This window comes from Agelaius tricolor, unplaced genomic scaffold, assembly GCF_023055355.1.
Source record: "Agelaius tricolor isolate 1412-34295 unplaced genomic scaffold, bAgeTri1.0.p SCAF_2, whole genome shotgun sequence".
NCBI classification, from domain to species: Eukaryota; Metazoa; Chordata; class Aves; order Passeriformes; family Icteridae; genus Agelaius; species Agelaius tricolor.
This window is the reverse complement of record NW_027269262.1, coordinates 55717824-55741888: the sequence shown is the minus strand read 5'-3', so window position 1 is coordinate 55741888 and position 24065 is coordinate 55717824. Positions and strand designations below refer to the sequence as shown.

The 24065-nt window shown below is 37.1% G+C and overlaps 1 protein-coding gene across 2 annotated transcripts in view; it reads left to right on the top strand.

Annotated features, from left to right (window-relative positions):
• Positions 1-15468, top strand: part of ALKAL1 (ALK and LTK ligand 1) — a 36102-nt gene extending 20634 nt beyond the window's left edge. Inside the window, exons 3-6 of one of the 2 annotated variants that reach the window (XM_071419384.1) lie at positions 5746-5799; positions 9572-9652; positions 11888-11964; positions 14811-15468. In XM_071419384.1, coding sequence (XP_071275485.1) covers positions 5746-5799; positions 9572-9652; positions 11888-11952 — 200 coding nt within the window. In that variant the 3' untranslated portion in view covers positions 11953-11964; positions 14811-15468. The remainder of the gene's footprint in view (positions 1-5745; positions 5800-9571; positions 9653-11887; positions 11965-14810) is intronic. The other variant, XM_071419388.1, reaches the window with a different exon arrangement.
• Positions 15469-24065: the final 8597 nt, after the last annotated feature.

Below are 24065 nucleotides of genomic sequence, written 5' to 3'. Positions count from 1 at the left end.
TGAGGATGCTTTCATCCTGGCATTGCAATGTCATTCTATTCACTCATCTTCCCAGCATATCACTTTACTTGGGTATTATTATCTTGGCCTGGTTGAATTCCATCTCTACCACTTCAATTATTCTGGGAACGTATAAAATTCCTTATGAATTTACATTTGAAAGATTTTGTTATCATTTTTATTTCCAAACATTCTATGTTCTGTGCTAAGTAAACCATCTTGACACAGTTGAAAGTATGCAAACCTCCTCCTAGTATTTTTTCACCTTGATTGTTGCAGTAGGCAAGAGTTGCCATCTTTAGGCAAGGTGAAGAATTTGTAGAAAAGAAAAGCTCCATTCAAATAAATGTGAGTTGTCTGTGTAAGTACTCAAGACAAGTTTTGCTGACAGAGTTCCAATATTTTTGGGAGCATGAAATTTCAACCATTGCAAGTTTTATTTGTATACTATGAACCAATATAGCCTTTGTATAAGTTGAAACTTTGGAAAGTCTTTTCCTTTAAAATGTCACATTTATTTAAAACTCTGCTAAAACATACTGTGTTGTAAGCAGTTTCATGACTTGAAATGTTCTTTCTAAAAAACAAAACAAAACAAAAAACCAAAACCCACATGCTATTTTCATGCCAAAACATTTTGGAAGCCTGCATCTGGGTTCATAATAGAAGAGTCAGCTGCATCTTACTGCTGACAGTTTTCTTCTGCCATTTCACAGACAGAACTAAGAAAATGCACAACTTTAGTGGATTGACTCTAGCTGCATGCCAGACACCCACAAATGCCACTCTATCACTCCCCTATGCAACTGGACAGGGTAGAGAAAATATAATGAAGGTTCATGAGTTGAGATAAGGACCTGGAGAGATCAATCATCAAATACTGTTATGGGCAAAACAGGCTGGAATTAGAGATACTAATTGAATTTATTGCTTAAAATCAGAGCAGGATAATGAGAAGTAAAGTAAGACCTTATAAACACCTTCCCCCACCCCTCATTTCTTCTTAGCTCTACCTCCTCCCCCTCAGTGGCAGAGGGAGACAGGGAATGGATATTAGGTCTGTTCATTGCATGTTGTTTCTGCTGCTGTTCCAGCATGATATCCCTCCCATGAGAGACAATTCTTCATGAACTTCTCCAACTGGAGCCCGTCCCAAGGGGAACAGTCCTCTACAAACTGCTGCTATGGGGGCCACTCTTTCATGGGGTGCAGTCCTTCAAGGACAGGCTGGTCCAGTGTGGGTCCCCATGGGGTCACAAGTCCTACCACGCAACGTGCTCTAGAGTGGGCTTCTCTATCCATGGGTCTGCAGACCTTTGCCAGGACTCTGCTCCATCATGGGCCTACCACAGGTTCACAGCTTCCTCTCAGGCATCCGCCTACTCTGGTGTGGGGTTCCTCCAGGGGCTGCAGGTGGATCTCTGCATCCCCATGGACTTGCATGGGCTGCAGGGCCATAGCTGCCTCCCCATGGTCTGCACCACCATCTGCAGAGGAATCTCAGCTCAAGCACCATGGAGCACCCTCTCCCCTTCCTCCTCCTTCTCCACTGACCTTGGTGTCTGCAGAGTTGTTCCTCTCAATGTTCTCAATCTGCTCTTCTCTGGCTGTAGTTACATCTGCACAATAACTTCTTTTTATTTTTGTCTTAAATATGTTATCACAAAGGTGTCACCACCATTTCTGATTGGCCCAGACTTGACCAGTGGAGCACTTTTGCTGTCTGATTGACACTAGTTCTCTGAATAAACTAAAAATATACAAAAGTTGTCTGTTGGGAGCATAAACAAATGGAGATCTTGATTTTTTTCTGCCTGAGGATGTCGAGGTTTTATGTTCCAAGTCAACAAACTGTTGTGTGGAGTTGGCTTATTTCAGGGCTGTGATCACAGTTCTTTTTATTTATACTCCATTAGGACATGAAAGTTCCTGGCACAATTATGGTGACATGATTCAGGAGACAGTGCAAACACAGGGTAAAAATCAGCATGTGCTGTCACAACTTTGCAGTCTGAACAGACAAAACACAGAGAAACTGAAGGCACAGAAAGGTGAAAAGAACCACTGAAGGTGGAGCAACTATGTCTTAAGTTGGAAGCTGAGGACAAACCTGAGACCACGCTGTAGTTTGTTTAATCTCAGAGCTTTTTGTAATTTCACCCGAATTAGTGAAAAATTAAACATTCCTGTCAGCTGCTGAGTGCTGAATAACAACTGAAAGAATAATCTCAGGAATTAGCTTTACAACAGTGGCTAAATCAACTTTGGAAAGTTTATAAAAAAATTTGAGAGAGAGGAGCTGGATCAGGAATCAACTGATTCCTCACTTGGACCTGGCTAGCTCTCTCCATCATCACATTTATCCCAGCTGGGATAAAACTCAGGCAGATCTACTCACCTCTTACCTAAAGCCATGAGAATCTGAAATGTCCTAGCTTGATAGGACTAATGGTATGGATTGGTTTAGAACCAACTTTGCATTGTAAAGTTAACCATTCTGTCTGTGAAGCGGAGCTGGAAAACCCTCAAAATTTGTCTTGTCCCTAGAGTCTACCATAAATATTTCTGCCATTTTGGACAGAAGAGCCAATAGAAAATCCATCTTAGCACCACTTAATAGTTGCCCATGGCCAGTGCTGTCTGTGGAAGGACAGGCAATATTTTGTTCTGGATGAGTAAATATCGAAGGATACGCATCGAAGTCCTAATGTAGATAGGAAATAAATCCTAGAACTAATGTTATTTATGATTATAAACTGAGATTATGCCCAGAACAAACACAGAGTCAATAGCTCAAGTGCCTTTTAACCCAGATGTACTCTGTGGTGAGCAGTGCAGACTTTGTAAGCCTGGACACAAGAATGCCACAGTCTAAATATTCTCCCAGATTAATAAAACCAATGTTACTATATCACATAGGATATATACTGGCTGTATTTTAATAGTTTGTGTAATATGTTCTTGGGGCAAGAGTGAATTCAGTAAGCTCTTTCCACTCAATATTTTCCATTTATGTGGATTTCACACTTAAAACATTTTTTTTTCATTTTCCTGTTTCTTTTTTAGTTTTTCACAGTGTGACTTTGAAGTGTTTTGATTTTAGTAATACTTTGCCAATCTATTTTATTATAATAGTAATATACATGCTTCTGCTTTTCTTTTGTGAAATTAGTATGTCAAAGGAATTTAGCTTGCATTGTGAGGATATGAACCTTTGTTGTGAAAATGGACACCTTAATAGGTGATAGATAACACATAAAATATGACTGGAGCAACTAAGAACTGTTTAGAAGCCAGAAAAAGCTAGCTCAGGGGCTTTTTCATGATGAGTTTTTGCTGCTCTATAGAAAAGCTTGCCAGAAGTATGTATGGACTTGATGTCCTGCTTCTGGCTGCAGCGTCATCAGGAGTCAGGGACACATATTCTATTCAAAGATGTGTGTTAGTTTGATTGAAATGCTAGGTCCTTTGAGACCTCAAACTCGCAGTTGTGTACAGACAGAAGGGCTTGGCTACGCTGCTGGAAGAGGGGAGAAAATGACTGTGCTTGTCCTTGTGCTTCTGCTGGGCAATTCATGGTTCAGGGAGAGTTGCCTCTGCCATTAGAGCCAGAAGCGTTCCAGTAACCTGTGCTGCCTGTGATTCTCATACAAATGAGCTTAGGTTGTTTTTGTGCCGGGCTGGGGGCTCACTGATTGTGTTTCACCCAGCACATGCACTGCACTGTTAAGCAAAGGAGCCCTTGAAGGAAGCTGAGCCATGGGCACATGGTGAAAAGCTGATTGCTGCCCGGAGGGACAGCAGCCGCAGCAGGGGAGCAGCAGGCACGCAGGCAGCGACACTTGGCTGCTTTTCAACACACAACTGACCTAGATTTCCCTGTTGGGGCAGGCTGGTGTGAACCCTGGGCCAGTGTGGGTTACTCATGGAAAGCAGACTCTGCAGTGTTCCTTCTCAGGCTTGCCACCACAGCTACAGCTGCAATTTTATACTTGCAGTGCATAGCTCCTTGACAGAGCATCAATCTGTCCTCCTGTTTCACCTTGTGGCCATTAAGAGGTGGGGTTTTGGCTGTATACAGGCTTTTCCTAGAGAATTTTATAAGGCAAATAGAGAATTTTATGGGGCAAAAAGCAGCTACTGTTCCCACAGGAAATTCTATGCACTTTGCAAGTGTCTGTATCTAAATGCACTTTGTCTGAGCAAGGACGGTGAGTTCCTAGCCTACCCTTCACCAGGCAGTGATTATTCATCAGTACTTGCCCATTTGAGGCATCTCATTCAAAGCTCACACCAATTGTTTCCCTATTTTGCCTTTTTGTCTTCATTCTGTATCATTTTAAACTACCTGACTTTTCTTATCGGTAAAATTCTAAGTTTATTGGAGAAAGGGTGCATTTCTTCTCAATGAGAAGAAATGCAATGAGACCCTTCTCATTGCAATTCTTGTGCAATGAGAAAAGAAATTAGTTAAAACTGATATATTTAAGGAATATTAAGTAAAGTAGGTTTCCTAACCTTGATGAGTTGCAGTAAGACTTGGGCATTTTATCTTAAAATCCCAGCCTAAAAATACACCCATGTGACCTCTGAGAAACTGCCTAAAGCCAGTGGTAAGAATTTATCTTGGCAGATAACCAACATCTTCCTATAGTATGAAAGGAAACTAGCTCTCTTCTGAGCTAAATGTTAACTCAGATTGAGAATTGGAAAAAAAAATGTAGGAGAATACAAAGATTTAAAATTACTTTAGATATAAAGAAATATTTTTAGTGAATAAATGTATTTAACTGCAGGTCCCAATCCTGCAGTTAAATACATGTTAGTAATGCTCCTTGTCTTACTGCCAGGAGAGGTTCTTTGAATTTGATATAACAGGCAGCTTGTTACTGTCTCCAGTAATAACTGCAGGTACTCAAAAATTTTGATATGGTTTTTTCAGTGGAAAATTCATGAGACTGGGGGCAGATGTACTCATTCTGAGGGTATTTACTTGCATCAAAAGTTTCTGCTGTCAGCCAGAGGCAGCATCCCATTGAAAAAAAGAGGAAGAAAATGAAAAAGGAACTTTATCTTTTTGTGTTATTTCCATTTTCTGTTCTTTGTGATTCTTTTGGTGGGTTCTGAGGCTTCTACTCTTGTACTTTCTGGGAAAAAAAATGCCATAAATGGAAAGGGAATATTTTAAAACTCACAGCACTTTTCACAGGAGATGAGGACCATTTTATTACTAATATTGCAATAAAAATGTGCATGGCCCATGTCTCTTTTAGGTGATTTGTAGGAGAATTTTCTCTTCAGGCACTTGTTATTTCAAAATCCATAAAGTAATTAGTTTTTATTTATCTATGTATTTTACATAATTTATCCAGGTACTTAAATACTTGTAAGTGTGATCATTTATATTATTTACAGTCTTTCTATGCTTACAGCCCCACTCAGACCTAAGATGTGCAGAAATCTGTGTCAGAAAATGATTGTGTGTCATAGGATGACCATTTAGTATTCATCTGGGAATTATCTGAAATACTTCACAATATTTCACTTCATCTGGGAATTACCTGAAATACTTCACAATGTTGTTTACATGCCCACACCCCCCACCACTATGAAAATTAATACTATAATTAATTTGGGAATCTGTTTGGTCTCTGTACATCAGACATCTTGGCATATTATGCTTTCAGAGCTTTTATTGTAATTCCTAGGCTACATAAATGTAATTTTGTTTTCTTCTCTCCTCAGAAATTTTTCCAAGAGATTCCAGTCTAAAAGACAAGTTCATAAAACATTTTACAGGTAAGGCAGCTGCTTGTGTTTTCCCACATGTGCATATTCTATGTAGCTACAAATGTCACACAACTAATTTTTTTGAGGCTCAACACCAAATTAACATTTCTGAACTTAAATGAGCATATTTTAGAAGTATAAAGTTTTGAACAATTCTAGTTTCATTGAATAATCAAATGAACTATCTGGTCTAAAATAAGTTTCAAAATGTGGTAAGTTAAAACATAATTTAAAATTCATTGTTTAACTTTTATCCTCCTATTGTGCTTTCCATATTTATTTTCACATTCACTAATTTCAGAACTTCTCATTGGCCTGCACATATTTTTAATAAACAGACCTTTGTGGCCAAGTAAGTTTTTACCAAATCAGGGAAGATTTTTGCATCTGTCTCATGATGTCTACGTGTGGATACTTATTTTAATAGTGGAAGCAGATAGAACAAGGAAGAATTAAATTAGTGTAAACGAAATATAAAAAATAACTTGCTGTTTCAAGTATGAAAGCTTATGATGATTACAACCAAGTACTTGAAAACTGAGGTGGAGTTGTATAATGCACTTAACTTTGGGACTGTATTGCAACTACTGAGAAAAATATAGTACCCTCTGAATATATGCAATAAAGTTGCCAATGACAAGGTGCTTGCACTGATTCTTTGCTCTCCAGTTCCAGCTTTCTGTAACTCAGAAAAGTGAAGGTCTCAAAGTGTGATTCTGCAAATATTGTGGTGATTTTCGGGTTTATTTGAAGTATTGAAACTAAAAGCTAGAGAAATAGTTGGACATTGGAGCATGAAAAAGAGAATTGGAAATAATTATGCATTTCCTCATTGCTGGAAATTTCAGGCAGTGCTTGACAAGAAAGGAAGGTATTTGTTGTCTCTTTTGCATGGGGGAAGTGTATTCCAACCCTTGGGATAAGCACAACTTTAAGGATCTTTCTGCCAATGTCTCACTGCAACCCAACAGAATCTACAGGAAATGTGCCAGAGCCAGCTGGCCCTTCATCCTTGCAGTAAACAAGAGGAATTGTGAACCTGATCATTTTCAGCCCATATGAGAAAGAAATTAACATAAAGCTTCAAACTATGCTATTCTATGTGACAGAAGAACACTGAATATTCCTCTCCTGGGAGGGTCAGAAAAGAGAGATTTGTTTATGTTAGTACTTAATCCATTTCCTTTTCATTTTTAGCTTTGGAAACTCCTCAGCTACCATAAAAAGCTCAACATAAGAATCTGGGGAAGCTAAGTAATGAATACAGATTGAGTTTCATTACTCAAAACCAGGGAAAAACAGCCACGAGTTCTACAGAAGTTATTGTGAGAGTGGTAAATCATAGAAGAGAAAAAGAGAAAAGAACTAGTTCAAGGCATGTCTCTGGACCCATTCATTAAATTAATAGTCCTTTTCTGCATGAATTTAATTTAATTGCCATCAAAATTGCTGAAATTCCTTGAGTAAGATTAGTTGGAATGAATGAGGAAAGCAGGATCATTCCAAAATACTGAAAGTTTATTTGTTGGCTACAAATTTCTGCCTACAGTTAGTTTCTTTCTTTCTTTTTCTTTCCTTTTCTTTCTTTTCTATCTATCTATCTATCTATCTATCTATCTATCTATCTATCTCTTTTTCTCTCTCATTCTCTCTCTCTCTCTCTTTTCCTCTCTTTCTTTCACTCTTTTTTTAATATATTCTAAGATCTTCAGTGGCGGAGTTTTCTGCCTGTTGTTGTTTTATATTTTATTTTATTTTTCATAGTTTTATTAGATCCTGTAATACATTGGCATTTTCTTAAAATACAGTAGAACTTTGGTTTTTTTATTCTGTTCCAATCAGAATCTTCTAGCAGCCTTCATTAATTAAACTGTTTGATTACAGTCCTTACTAGTTCAGAATTAGAACATCCTAAACTAATGAAGATGTAAAAAAAAAAAAAAAAAAAGAGAGAAGCTGAAATCAATATTATCTTTATAGTACATTATCTTTACAGTTTCAGGGTTAAGAAAATTATTGCACACTTCTCATATGCCAGGAATAATAGACACATTTTAAAGCCAAATAAGAACCATATGTAACAGTCCTTGACTATAGGAAAAATCATAAATAATCTTGTGAGTCATAAAGTAATCTATCAATTTAACTTGGAAAGCCAGCTGACACAGAGTGTTTTGTAAGACACAGTAAAATTAACATCCTATTTTTGATGACAGGGAAGAGAGCTGGAAAACCATATATTATCTGAAGGGACATGGAATTTATTTAGTGACAAAAGCCAGTGTTGTCTCCATATATGCTGGATAATTTCAAATTACATACTTTTCCTTGAGCCTAAGCACTCACTCAGATAAAAAAAATGGCAACAATATTCCAGTTCAGACTTGCAAAGGCTGCTCTTCCAGTTTGTTGAAAAGCTCCTTTGTGGCTGAAAAAATCTACTGAAATCCATGTACTACTGTAAAATAAATCCAATCTTCAAGTATGTTCACTGTCATAGAGAGGAATCTTCTCTGGAGCTCATGGTGGTTTGGCTTCACTATCCAGAGAGAATTAGATTGATATATTTTACCAGGCCCATAAACCATCTTTCAAGTTATGAAACAAGTTTTTTTTTTTTCCCAGAAATGCTTCCTGGTTTCCTCTGAAAGGAATGCTGGCCAACAAAGTCTGCTTCATGTGAATCATTTTGTAGCATTGTTTGAAGCAATCTATTCTTATTTAGGGTTCCTACTTGTACTAAATTTGCATTTAAATTTAGCCTTATTCACTTAATGTCAGTTTATGTCAATGTTTTCTGTCCAAACCACAGGATACTCATCCTCAGCTGTCAGTGACAGTCTTGCTAAGCAGGTTACAGGATGCAAGTATTATATTTTTGTTCTCCTTGAATGTCACCAGTAATACTTTCTGGGGCCGTCAGCAATTTTGGAAGGGATCTTTGGCAACTTGTTACAGTTCAGACATGTTTTATAGAAAAATAGACCCATAGAATGCTTTGGGTTGTAAGGAACTTTAAAGATCATTCAGTTCCAACCCCCTGGCCATAAGCAGGGACACTTTTTAATCAAATATTAATGTAAACAGATGGCACTGTATATCCAAAGAAGAGAGCAGCACACTATAACCTGGACATGCAGGGATTTGCCTTGCCAAAGAAGAAACATATCCTGCATTCTGCACACTGTATGCTCTTTTACTAGGATTATTTTAACAGGAGATCAGGTTCCTAGATGTTATTCAGCTGTCATTTTTTTTCCTTCAACACCCACACTGTATATTAAGAATTTTATAAACCATCTATGTGCAAATTAAAAGCATTAGTACATGAAAGTACTTCATCTTTCCAGGGGTTAGAAACTCATATTTGGTTAAAATGTTGCTTTTATTTATCTTTACAAATAGTACCCTCAGTCCAGGTGCATTAGACTACTATTGAACAAAGTAAATTCTGCTGTAATTGTCATTCTACTTTTCACCATATAAGAAATTTTACTGCTAATTTTGAATTACTGGAATTTCAAGGCTAAACCAGCCAGTCATTTTAATGTGTCATTTTTCTGGCTTTTATATCATGAACATAAAGGCACAGCAAAAGAATTTCTTTGTGTTATTTCACTAGCATTATTATACTTCTGTTGCATCATAGTTGTTTAAGATATAGTAAAAGACTAATTCAGTTTTAGCCAAGAAAAAAATGCTATGTGTTGCTGTCATCCATTGAAGCTGCAGAGCAGTGACACTGAGAGCTTGTTGTTAACTCCTCCTTACTTTCAAACAGGGCCAGTCACATTTTCCTCAGAGTGTAGCAAGCACTTTCATCGACTGTATCACAACACAAGGGACTGCTCAACACCAACCTGTAAGTAGCAAAGTACTTTTTAATGCTAGCTGTGATACTTGCTTGAAAGCAGCACACTTTTTCTATTAAGTGTTTGATGTCCTAGTCCTTTTTTAACAGTTACTCTTTAGCACTACATTAAAAAACATACCTAAGGTCTTCTAATACATAAAGATTTCCTGTTAATGCACTTGCTGTCAGCTGAACACCATGGAGTTCCTTCAATGCGATGCTGAAATAAATGAAACCAAAACCACACTGAAAAAAATCATTTCATGCTTATGCAGAAGGCAGATATTCTCCTTCTTGCTCTCTTTAGCTTTCCTTGTGCAAGATAAAATCTGAACCATTCTTTACCTTCTATTAATGCTTAACAGTAGAGTTATATCTTTGGGGTTTAGTATATTTCAGCTTGTGAATATAATTTTCTATTATATGCCCATTGTTAAACAACAGAAAATCATTTGATTCATCACTTTGTTTTTGATACTTTCAGTTCTTATCAAGCAAACTTCCTCTCTGAGACTGCAGAAGCTTTGCTTTAACACAGCCTGAATATAGTTTTGTCAGAGACACTGAAAAATAGAAATGTTCTTGGATAAAATGGATAAAAAGCAAACAAAAACCCCAAACCAAAATAGAAATTCCTTAAATAGAAGTTACTTCAGCATTCTCTAGTGCAATGGACAATTCAATTCAAGTCAGTGGAAAAGAAGGAGTGTGTTTTAATTAGAGAAGGTGAACCTCATTAAGGATGTGTAAGCACAAACTGTGGGCAAAGTTTGGTGCTTTGGAAGCTTTTCAGGATTTAACATGAACAAGCAATGGGACCTTCTGGCTGCATCACTTAGAAGCACTGTTTGTGAGCAGTTAAGGTGCTCTCTCACCATAGGTCAGCACATCAGAGCATTTAGTGTTTGAAAGGGGATGGAGCAGCCCTCATCTCCATTTGCTTTTTGCTTTTATTGTTATTAGAAGCTGGAATGTAGGAATCCATGGCTTATCCTCAAAAGATACACATGCAGCTTTCTAAGCAGACACAGGAGTAGGCAAGGCATATTTCTATTACATGCTGTGCAAAAATACCACATTGTATGCCTTGACACATGGATCCAGAGCATGTGAATATTATTTGGACTCTAATGTATTGCCTGAGTGTTTCACTTTATTTCTCCAGAAAAAGAGTAATATTATTTTTCTTCTAATTAAATAGCTTTTCTTAAAGTTAAAAACAAGACTGTGATTTTGATTGGTATTAAGAACTTATGTTTTAGTTCAACTATCAAAGCAAATTGTAAAATTAAAAGGGTGATTTAAACCACAGCAGAGTTTTTGTTCCCCCTTGCATCAAGCAAACCCAAACCAGACAATGAGTTAAATTCACCTGAAATGTTCTGTTCTAAAAAGGAGAGCTAAATCTTCATGTTTGTCTTCACCTTATCTATCATTCAGGCTGATCCTAGCCAAGATCTTTCCCTGTGCCTTTAGAGGGGTTTGATATTTTCTGTCAGGGACACCTTAGTCATCATGGGATGCCTGAGGATGAGTTATTTCCTCTCCTTCTGACACGGTTATAATTGTACAAATATTTTCTGAGGAACTGAAACCCAGATAGCAATCACTTTCTTGCTGTTTGGCACAATTTATATTAAGTTTCATTAAAATACATATCAAGCAAGAGAAGCATCTATGTATTTGTTGTTAGCAAATACCAGAAAGGATAGCAGTAGTGACTCAGGATCCTCTTGAACCAAGTGGTCATTTGAACCAAGGGCACACACAGGGGGATTGGAAGTGGGAGGTTAGTATCTTTAGTCTGATGATTAGGAGATGTACTTAAATGTGGAAAATATGGAATTAAATCAATATTAATAAGAAATGCAACAATAAAATGTTTGAAGCAGCCTGACTTCTGACTATGTTATAGTGATAGTTACAATAGCCTCCAAGATAATGAGTTAAATTCCTGGTCTTCCACATCCCAGTAGAAAACTTCCTGGTTGAAATTTAAAACTTCCTGGTTGAAATTTAATTCCTTGCATCCCTTGTACTTTTCCTCTAGAGCACTGTTTATGCTAAGGTACAATCTAATATTGCATCTTGCACAGATAATTTCATGAATTTCAATCAGATAACAGTTTCACTGTGTAGAGTGTCTGAAATTCAGGTACACACTTTACATTTAATTTTATGCAGTTTTTTGAGGGTATCTGGCAACTGAGATTCATTATTGCTGTGGGTACTTCTGTTTTATAGATTACAAAAGGTGTGCAAGATTGCTAACAAGATTAGCAATGAGCCCTTTGTGTACACAGTCCTAGGATGTTTGCTATGTAAGTATCATTTTCCCCAATCATTTTCTTATTTGTTGAATGGTCTAGTGGTTTACTTCACATTTATACCTTGTTATCAGGTGTGCATAAAAAAATGTGGTATTATCAGAGTGTATCAACATGCAGCTTTGGCTTTGCAGAACTGACTGGCTCCTCCTGGAAATACATAGAAGCACAAATACCTCTGGCAAGCCCCAGTATAATTTCCTGCAAGTCACTTGTGGCACTGCAGTCCATAGTTATGCACTGGGTGGCCTCTTACTGTTCAAAATTTTAAGAAGGAGTCTGCTTGGTGAAAGAAAATGCCCAAGGACATCATCAGCACATTTATTTCAGGCCATTCTTCAGAGAACTTTGTTGTTAATCCATGGAAAAAACAGAATGTTTTGGTCTCAGGTCTACCACTGCAATCTTCATAGATCACCTATCACTTAATTCATTTCTGGGACCCCTTTTCATTCCCATATAGTCTTCTGAGAATTTCTGAAAAGTTAATAACCACTACATGGTGATGGAAGGAAACTGAACATAAAGATGTGGAAAGCTAAAGGTTTCACTAAGTAGTCTGAGGAAGAAACCAGTCCATTCTTGTTTATGAATAGCATGTCAAATGTTAATTACACAGCATTGTCACTGGTAAAAGTAACATCTCTAAGTGAGTTGTTTTCTCCTGTTGTTTGAATAATAATAAGATAGTTATAATTTCAAAGATTAATTGTAAATACACACTCTGGTTGTTATTATTAACCACTAAAATGTATAAGATCAGTGAATTTTATTTATTTACATTTCTTTAAAGATGGTTTCCTTTCACCACCTCCTCCTGACAAATACTGCAAGCTTGGAGCTTGGGGGAGTTGTGTATGTCACTTCTTCCTGCATCAAGACTTCAATTCATACTAATCAAGAATAAGAAAAGAAAAGTAGGATATGAGTCAGTGTTAGCTGATTTGATTTCTCAGTGGAGGTGGGATTCATTTTGGTGGCTGTGCTTTAAAGAATATGGCAATATTTCAGTTCTGAGAAGAAATGACATAATTTCTTTCTCTTCCCTTATTCTTCACATTTTTCAGTCTCTTTGGCCTCTTGATTTCCAGGTGTTGCAGATGGTTTTGAATATAGCAAGGACAGCAAACTAGAGACTGATTAGGCATCTCATTACTTTGCCTGTATCTCCTTTTCATGACTCAAGGCAGGAATCCTTTCCTGAATGTCCTCTTAAAAAAAAAAAAAAAATTGGAGGGGGGGTACTTAAATTCCTGTTTGTTTTTTAGTATCCTCTTTTAAATCTCAGCTTGTTCAAACATCCTACCACTCTCTTACTTTCTGCAGTTTTACCTTTTTAGTCTCTGTTTTTCCTTTACCTGTATCCATTTACATCTCTGGATTCATGTATCAGGGCTTTCAGAAAGATTTCTGGTGTTCCAAATTTCTTTTTTCTTTTAAGAGAATGAGTCAAAGATCTGCCTACATATCCACAGTACAGAAGCATCTATCTCATCCTATTTCCATCTTTAAAATACAAAAGGATCAAAAGTTGCTATGATTTGCAAAGCCAGGTGTTTTAATTTGCCTGCCAAAAATACATTCAAAGACATGAAAAATAGGGAAGAAAGGTTTTAAATGGTAAGCATTGCTAGCAGCTCGTGTGCACTGCATTCACTTAAAGTTGTATCTAGGCTGGCTTTCTCTCTACTTTGTTAAAAACAGAGAAAATATTATAGGAAAAAGTATAGCCATGGTTTGAGTGTTTCCCAGCTGTCTCTGTGCTCCCTCAGCCCATTCCTCCACAGCAGATAGTTTCCATCATAAATAAGACATTCTCAGATCTTCATGTTTACTCATATCCACTGATTCTTGGAATGGAAACATTTTCTTGAGAAGGGTGAAGAGTGGCAGGAGTTGCTCTTTCTTCCCTGTTAGTAGGGAGTGCAACAAAGGAGTTACATATGTTCATCCCTCAATCACATTGCATTTCTAACATGATTCTCTGATTGCTTCTGCTTCATCTTTCCACACAAGGGATCTGTTTTCCTCACCACCCTCACATTAGTGTAGAGAGGACATGGCCATAGATCCTGTTGCCTGTAAGAAAATTTGTCTTCACTTTAACATCTGACAGATCTTGCAGACTCTTGGTTGCCTTGAAGAAGGAGGCTCTCTTACTTGAAGAACTGACAGCTATTTTTAAGCCTTTTCCTGCCAGTACTAAAATAGGCTGCCTTTTCCTCATTAAAAAAAAGAGCTGCAGTGCTATTATGCAAATATTTTTCCTTCCTCATCTGTAAATATCCGGCTATACAGAGAAGACTTGGTCTTTTCCTCCTCGAAATGAACTTTTGCTTGGGGAAAGCCAGTTGTCTGCCCGCGGATCTGGTCGCGCAAGCCGTGGCGGGATGTTTCAGCACCATGGAGAGGCGCCGCACCCCGGGCAGCCGCTGGGGTGGCGCCGGGACCGGGATACCGGGCACACGCTGCCCTTACAGCCCTTAGAGGTTTGGGTGGGTTCTTTTTCACTTCCTGAGTCAGATCCCAGCAAATGGAAGTAAAGCATTTAATGAAACCCAGAATGCAGAACTGCACGTGGCTGTGTGCATGGGGAGCTTCCCTGCAAGGTGCAGCAGTGCAGACCTCTGTGTGTTAAACCTCTTGGCACTGGCACTGAGGATTTGCCCCGGCAAAACTCATTAGTGTTCACAGGAGGGCAAGACCCACTGGCATTTGAAGTTAATCTTATGATTTATGCAACCCACAGGAAACTGTGGTTTATGAACGGAATTTTGCTAAGCAGTCTGCTTCTCTGGTTTGAAACTAGCTATAAAATGGCATGTCCTTTTCTCTTGCAGACTTTCTACCAAGGAGAGAATTCTGATTTGCCAAGAAAGTGCCTTGAAATCTTCAAAAATGGAGAAGACATCTTTTATCTTTTTGATTTACAATGTTTTGTTACTAGATGCATTTTATTTTCATATATTTGTCCGACATTCCATATTTGTGTGAAACGTTATTTTATTTTGTAAATTTGTTGCCTATAGCTCAGACAAGCCAATTATTTAAATACATTGTATATGAAGAATACTAATGATGTACTGATTAAATGTTATAACCGTATGCAGGGAGTTGGTAAAATTTTGCTGTTTCTCTTGTTCCGTTGTATTGACATCGTTCTGCTCAGGCTCTTACTCTCATTATTTGCACTAACTTGAAATGCAGAAGTCTGTGTAACTGAAATCTGAATAAGCTGTAAGTGGGGAAGTTTTACTTGCCATGGAAGATATTTTATATTATGAAGCTTTGTTAATATATACATATATATTATTGTGCATCAGAAAAAAATTTGCTCAGAAATGCACCTTGCTTTCAGGAACATTTGTATGACTATTCTGGATTTTCATCAGTTACATTTGTACCGGCACTTATGGAAAGAGTTGCAAATAATGTAAATATAAAGACTGGAAAACTGCAATGCAGTTTTGGTGGAATAAAGAACATAAAAATAAACTATTTTACAGGAGGGATTATTTAAGTATATTAAGAGGTCACTTATTTAATATATATATTTATTCTACTGGTGAACTTGAAATAATCCTCGACTGAGAACTTCAAACTTGTGGGCTTAGTATTTTACAGCATTTAATTTTCATGAGGTAAATTTTTTTCAGCCATTTATTCTTCAGTTGAACAAGGTGTGAACAAAAGTGCATCATGTACCTAGTGTGAACAACAGAAAACATCTTCAAGTATGCAAAGAGGGTAATAAAAAAGTCTAACAGGAGAAAAAATGCTTTAAAGTATAATACCACAAATCCAAGGGGTATAATGAATGAATTTTGCTGGTGATACATCAGTCTTAAATAAGATTGTGTCTCCAGGGCACAACTGCTACATATTTTTTATTTAAAATCTAGTCGTGTTGGTCGCGTTTGCTGTCCATTTGCTATCTCATCTCTTTTATTGCAAGTTCATGTGATTGCTTTACAAAGAATCTAGTATCCAGTGGAGGTTTTACAGTCAGATCCAGAGTAATTGACAACACACATTGATTACTATGCTCAAATCACAATTCTTGAGATTAATTGACCATCAAGATAATCCCTTCAGATTAAATATTATCTCTACCCTTTCCCTCACTGTGGGATTCATGAGCCCCTTAGCTTCTATGCCCAGCACTCTTCCCACTACAGAATAGTAGGAAAACTTTGCCCTAGAATTCCTCACCAAATAGCAAAGGGTTGCCTTGTTATCCAAAGGGATTTTCTTCCTGCTTTTGATATGTTCAGTGTATTACTGCACCAAAGCTGTGCAGTGTCCTGTGATGCTCTAACCAGTCCAACCTCAACTTTTAGAAGTACTCCATCTATAGTCCCAGCTAGGAGGTTGTCCTGTCCTCTTTGTGATTAACTGGACTGGTTTTCTAACTTTCTGCAATCATATTCTTTTGTTAAGAACAAAGTTTTCAAGTCTCCTTCTAATCCATCTTGAAAGCAATACTCATACTGAAAATGCCAGTGGTTTGAATGGTGAGAGGGATATCTTTGGATCTCTGTGGGTAACATACTTCATAGAAGGATTATTGGCCAAAACACTTCAGTGGGAGGACAAAGGATGAGGCTCAGAACAGACAATCAGTCTCCAAGAAAAGCATTTGTCTTTAGTCTCACTTTGATTTTTCCACTCTGGTTTGCTAGCTTCTCAGTCTAAAAAAGGTTTCTCCTTTCTTTCCTCAAGGAATTGAAAAGAATTCAAGTATTTGTGTTTTTTTTTCTGAAAATTCCTTTTTGTGATATCTAAATTCCAATGAGAAGACCTAATTGGGATTATTTAATAAAATTTTTGAGCGCAAATCTAATGTGCTAAATCAAGAGCTTCACCTTTGAAAAAATAAAGAAATCTCACTTCTATTGAGTTGAAAAGTGATCAAGTCCCTATCTTAGAGAAGATCCACAGATGTTACAAAGATGCAAAACAGAGATTAGTATGACAAGTTAAAATATTTATGAGGGGAAAAAAGAAATCATGAAATGATTAAAGGGATAAACCCCTATAAGTTCTTCTTTCCCAGAAGTCAAATGGCTTAGATTTTTTATTTTTTTCTGGAAAAAAATTATTCTTTGAGACATTTGTGGCATGGATCCCTTCTTTCTTTTTGGCCCCTTTTTGATGCTCAGCATGTTCTTAGTAGCTAGAAATACACCCAACATTTTCGAACCACCCATCTACACATTTGTTTGTCACTATACTCTATCATGATTTTTAGATGCAGGGATACTAAAGTTAGTAGCAGAAAAACCATAAGACAGTCCCTTTCTTGTTTAACCTGAACGTAAGTTGTAAGATCTGCTGATGGTCCTACATTTTAGGAATCAAGTCTACAGGATGGTTTTTGGAAACACAGTAAAGAAGCAAATGCCATAGAAGCCGAGATGATACACTCAAGTAAATTGCAGTTTTGTCATGTTTTCACATGACCGTTTTCTCTTCCAGATTTTTTTTTCATTTTTTCTCGTGACATTAAATAAAAAATATTTTGGCTTCAGAAATACTTCTGATTATGGCTTTTCCCATTACTGTGTTGTCCTTGCCTGCTCAAGATTTTTTGTCTAATTTTTATCCTGGTGGGGAATATTGGATAGAGACAGACCCAGCAGCAATAGTAGCGCCTCAACCTGATTTTTCACTCTATTAAACTGTTCACCTTTTTCAAACAACTTCATTGCTCCAGAGTTCTGAATTACTAAAGAAAACCACTGTCAGCAAATACTATTGATCTGGCATATTGCAGAGAGAAGGCCAACAGCATAAGGCCAACAGCAATTTAACCTGGATCTGTGTCAATGGAGACTGCAACCCAAAGTTCAAATTTTGTCTTTGTTGCTGAGACCTTCTTAATTTTTTATCAAAACACTGGAAAAGTTTTCCTAGTCTGTGCTCTGAGTGCTATTCAAATGCAAGACAGAGACCCTATTCTCATCTCAGAGAGGTTAAAGACACAGAGTAAAACAGTGTGAGGAAAGTGTACATGAAAACAAGGAACTTTTCTTGATCAGTGAGGTGGAAAATTACTCCACTGTCAGCTATCTAAATGCATCACTTGGAGATTTGACAGTAGAGGGCAAGACAGCCAAGTAGAGTTTTATAAGGAACTCTTCCTGTGATGAGGGCTTTCACTGTGGAGGGGCTTTTCTAAAATAAATAGAATAACCCAATGCTGCACGCAGGAACCCACATAGGAAATAAGTGATGGTATGAACACCTTGTTGGTGTCAGAAACTGAAATTTTAGCATGGAATGAGGCATTAGTTTCAAAAATGGAAGACACCAAAAATGAGAATAAGCAAAATGTGGAAAAGTTTAACTGCAAGATTCAACTTGGACACATGCACTGGTCACCTGTTGTGAAGACCAGCAAAAGTGTTGGGAGAGTAACTGAGATGTAAAACAGCAAAATGAATATATCTTCAGATCATATTTAAAATAATTTATTAATGGCTATGTTGGTTTTCAGCTGCAGGAGGAAATGGGTAAAGTTGAGACATTAGATAGATAAATACACTAGGCATAGGAGATGTAGAAATCCTAATTGCTTTAACATGACCAAAGAAACCAGCACCTCACAGACATTCTTTTCATCCCACCTGATCCTCCTTATCCACCATGGGATCTCTAATTCACCTGGGTCAGTAGCTTGTACTGGCCAGCAGAAGTAGACATGCTGCTTATAGACCTGTCAGAGTTACCCAGCACAAGATGGTTTGGCATGAGAGACTCTGACCTGTGACAACTGGTCGGTGCAGAAGACCAGGATCAATAGCTGCCATGCTGGGAAAGGAATAATCTGCCTGAAATATGTCCCACTGCTCTCACAATCCCGTAATCAGGGTCTACTTGCACTAGACCTGAGCTGGGAAAGATAGCTATGGAAAAGCAAAGGAGTGGAACAAATAAAAAAAGTGAGGGTAGGCAGCACTTAGTACTCTGGAGGATGGGTTTGAATTCCCTAGGCTAATATTTGCTGCTTGTCTACATTTAATTTCTTTCCTCCTCCATCAGCCATACAATAGCTGAACTTTCCACCCAGTCTTACCTCCTCACTGTCTCTACGGATATGAAAGCCTTATCCTCTGCTCACAGACAGGTATTAAAAAAATATGAAATCAAATATAAGCCATTATCATAAAAAGTCCACCAAAGAAAGAAAACAGTGTAAATAATCTGTGAAGCTTTCATGTAGCTTCACCGTAAGATGATAATTCTAAAATATTTTGACAGACAAATTTATAGCATGATTTTTGCTTTTAGACCCAAGGACGAGTATTTTTTTCAACCATACCAGAATCACTTTACTATCCATGTAGATTTTTATTAATGTAATTACACTGCACAATGTAATGAGTGTAATTAATTTAGCTTTGGTTCTCATTTGTCCTTATCACTCCTGTAATTCTATAGAAGTGCAGTAATTCTGCCCCTTGCTTTAGTAGTTGATTCATTTGCTTACTTGCAGTATCAAAAAATGTTTGTTCCCTCTTATATTTCTTCTAAAAAATAGTCCTGTCATTGGAATTGCTGTCCATTTTTACATTGAGTATGGTAATTTTTACATTTTTTCCATGAAGCAACCAGTTCAAGGAATAATTACTTACTCATTTACTACAAAAGAAACTGTTATATTTATTTGAAATATTCACTGATGGTCATGTGCTTCTACTTATGAAGCACATTTTGCAGCAGTCTGTTCTGTGCAATATGAATTCCATTTATGCCATTTGCCTCCCTTAGAACTCACTGTCTAAATAGCACATAAATTAAATATTTCTTATTTGTGTAACTGATATTTGTTTTCTAGTAACACTCACTTTAGTTAGAGGTGAACAATAAATTTATGTTTTCATGGAAGTATTTCATTCCATATCTCAGAAAATGTTAGCTTGAGGCCCATCATTATATCTGTACATAAAGTGTAATATGACTATTCTCATCTGCATTGCTTCGTGATTATCCAGATCAAATTTATTGTTTTCATTGTTTCCCTGTCACTCAGTATCTTAAGGATCTGGTAGGAATATTTTGCAGGTCAGCTTTCATCTTTGGTACTCAAAGTAACTCGTTTTCATCAACAAAAGTACTTAAAATTGATCACTTTTTGATTGTGCTTCGTTAGAGGGAATTCTACAAAATAGAGGGAATATTTTGCATTTGGTTGTAAGAGAGGTCTAAGAAAGCAAACAGACTGCAGCCTTTCCTTTCTTTTCCATTTTGAAACTTGCTTCTCCCCTGCCTTACCATGTTCTCCCTGCTTCAACTGGAAGATATGAGGATCTGTATAACTCACACATTCCTGAATGCAACTTTGAGTACTTAGGTAGTGCTATATGGAAATGTTCCTTAAACTTTTTGTGTCTCTAAACTTCTGTGAACTTGAGCTATTTAGGGCTTTCAGTGGGAGTAATTTCTCCTCACATGACCTCCACATCCTTACTGCCTTACCCATACAGAATCAATCACTAACTTTTTGGTGTAATTAAATCAATCAAAAACTTTTTGGTGTAATTCTCTGTCTTAAAAGTCTACATGAAGATGTACTACATTGGAGCTGTCTGTGGACAAATGTCAGGATGAAATTTTGAAAGTATAAAACCCTGAATTATTTCATTGTCAGATTGTGAGAGAGTCTTTTAATGGCAGTTGTTAAACATTTTTTATTAGGGGACTGAAATATGTTTAATAAATTATAGTAATTAAAAGATGCCTTAGTCTAATAGGTTAATTCTGCAACTTAAAGAGGTCTCTCCCATTCATATACCCCAAAGAAAAGCAATAACTGATGACATCAGAAACCGAAATTTGCAAGATGGGGTAAAAGAGTTTTGAATGTTACCTGCTCCTGAAGAGTTCCTTCATCTTTCCCATACCCTGAGAATAACTTGTACTTCTGTTACATGAACTGTACAGCTTTCAGGGCACATTCACCAGGCTCATGGTTTATTTACAGCTGATAACCAGAGACTAAGTATAAAAAGGCTGCCTCTGAACCCTAGAGGTTTGAACACATCCAGTCACACCCAGACCCAGGGTACGCAGCAGACTGACACAGCACATAAACCACCAGCTTATATTTTGTTCTCACTTGAACAACAGGAATGTGTTTTTAAGCTGTTCTGGGGCTGAATTCCTCTTGGCGAGACTGGATTTTGTCACTTTATGGAGTTATATTGCATTTTCCCAAATGAAATTAGTGTATCCATGATACTTCTTGAATTCTTGCAGCCAATCCATGCAGTCTCATGGCTGGAGGCTGACATCAAACTGAGTGTCAGAGTTCTGAGGAAACTGCCTTGTTCTCCACTGTCTGATACCCTCAGACCAGGATGGATAGCAGTTCCTCAAGCCCAATGCAAATCTAATGGAGAGTGTCAGAGTCATTGTCACTGCTTTGCTTAGAGAGAGCTTTGGATTGAGACTTTTTTCCAGTCATTTTTCATTAAGACTTGTTGACATCAAAAACAGAGACAATTTGAGAGAATTCTCTTTCCAGTTTTAGTTTTCATCCACATCCTATAATAACAAGAAATGCTGATCAGGTCATGCCATATCTTTTTGTGACAATACTAATTTTTGGAGAAGCATCACAAGAAAACTTGAAGACTTAGTAACACAATATAAAGCAGCATATTTCAGGTATTGCTTTTAGTTTATTAGACTAGAACTGAACTAGAATCTTGTTAGACTCAAAAAGATCCTGGAGACCCCACAGCATGGTGAAGACTAATGTGCTTTGCAAGAGAAGTAATCTTTGTTTCCATGTGTATAAATTATTATTGGAAAGAATAGAGATGAATTCCAGACTGGCTTATGTTTGAAAGGAAGGAATGATTGCTAGAACTCCCAAAATTATATTATATGCCTTTAAATTTGTAAACAGAAATGAAATAGATACCAATGGAAAAACTCCTCTGAGTAGGTCAGGGAGGAGGAAAGAGACCCAAGTAAAATGGTCATGCAAATGAAAATAGCTCCTGGAAATGACTAAAGTACAAAATCTAAATGGAAACCATTCTGGAGGGAGAAATATAGGGCAAATTATACTTCAAAAAGAGGGAGTTCAAGATAACATGAAAGAGTGACACAATGAACATGAAGCATGCAAATAGAAAATTTAGAGTGCACTTATTTCTATTGGAAAAAAAAAAAAAAAAAGCTAAATAAGCAACACGAAGAGCTTTCAGAGATATCCAAGGCAATGGCAAATTCCCACATGGGAACTGTCAAAAACCTGCTGTCTCAGGTGTAAGCTTTGTAACATGCATCCTCTTTTGGTGCATAAAAAATTAACCTTTTGGTTTGCTTTTATTTTACTTTTGCATCATAGAATAGTGAACTATCTTATTATTTAATATTAGTAATACATGTGATGGGAGGACAGGGAAGAGCAGGGAAAAAGGTATATGATGTTTTCAGAGGACTCTCTAGTGGACTAGGGAGTGCATATTCCAAGGCTTCTTTCCAGTTGGTGCTCTGCCCAGAATAGAAAACCCTAAACCAGAACCACATTATGTGAAGCTGCTTCAATAAATCTGGCTTAAAGAAGTGTTTAAGTTTATTAAGACTTCACTGCCTAAAAGCTGCTTGGAATTATTGCTACAGCTGGGTTATAACATTCTCTCACTGGTCCAGTACTCTTTCCTCCATGGAAATCTCATAACTTATGTCTACTTCATCATGATGATTGATAGCTTTGAGCCAAAGGAGGCACATGTATGACAGTATTTTTGTCAAGTGGAATTTTTATTTTTAAATTAACATAAGGTCTAATAATAACTGGCAACATGATATTTGCAAAATATCTCAAAGAAGATGAAATCTAGTGAAAGCTTCCACTAGAAGAAGCTGTCTGTACAGTAGATCTGTCATTCCTAAATAGAATTCCTGTCACTTGCTAACTAAAGTAATGCAATGGTAAGAAAAATCTTGGAGGTGACCTTGAGACTTGACTCACACTGTGTAAGATTTAGCACTCCACTGATAAAAGTTAGATTAATTTGTTTTATGTTTTGACATGTAATCATATGGAAGAGGGGAACTGAAGAATGGGAAGAAAATGTTGAGACTTGCATGGGCATAGCAAAACCAGTAACAGCACAGGTTTTAACTAAGATACTCTGATCCCAAGTGTCTTGGAAAGTGCATTCTGGTTTTAAGCATCACAGTGCTTCTGTGGCTGTAGCCTTTGCTAAGAATTATATAGTCTTTACCTTTTTACCACCTGCCAGAGCAAACTTGAGTATGTAAACAAGCAGAGAAGTGCAGTTTGTTTTAAATCTCCAGGCTGAGAGTCTGGAGAAACAGATTAGAAGTGGGAGGAAAGCATGTCTATTCACTTCACTGCCTTGCAGTCTATGAGATCCTAACTGACAATGACTATATTCAGAGCCCAACATGAAATAAAGACTGTTCAGATTTTTTCCCCCAAACTCCTTTATCCATCTGAGTTTTACGTGCTTTATTGGGTGAATTCAATCTGCTTCTTTTTAAGGCAGTATGGGCTCTTTTCTCACTTTAATAAACTTTATAATTTCCTGTATCTCACTTTTATTTTGCTCTCTATGCTCTATATAATCTGCATTTTGCCTTTGTAGACAGATTGCAAACAGCTGACAGGCTGATCTGCAATGAACTGCCAATGACAGCTCATCATTAATTGGGAGAGCTGTTGAAAAGGGGCTCCACATCAACTAATGCTTTTAAAGCTAATTAAATATTTTTGATTTATGATTTGGAACTACGAAGTTATTGCTGGTAACAGTCATGTTAAGTAATCAAAAAATATAATTATATGGATTATTTGATGTCCAGACTGATTTATAAGACAGGCTTGCTTTAATATTGCATTAATATTAGCAAAACTAAGGCTACATATGTAGAAATATGGAATACAGACCATAAATACAGAATTAAAAATTACTTCCTGAAAACCGTGGGAAGAATTGTAGGTTCATATCAGGTGTGCTAAGAAGTTTTTTCCTGAGAGAAAAAAGTGGTGCTACCTTTGGGATATGTTTCATCACAGTTTTTAACTTATCTTTTTACCTCCATATCTGTAG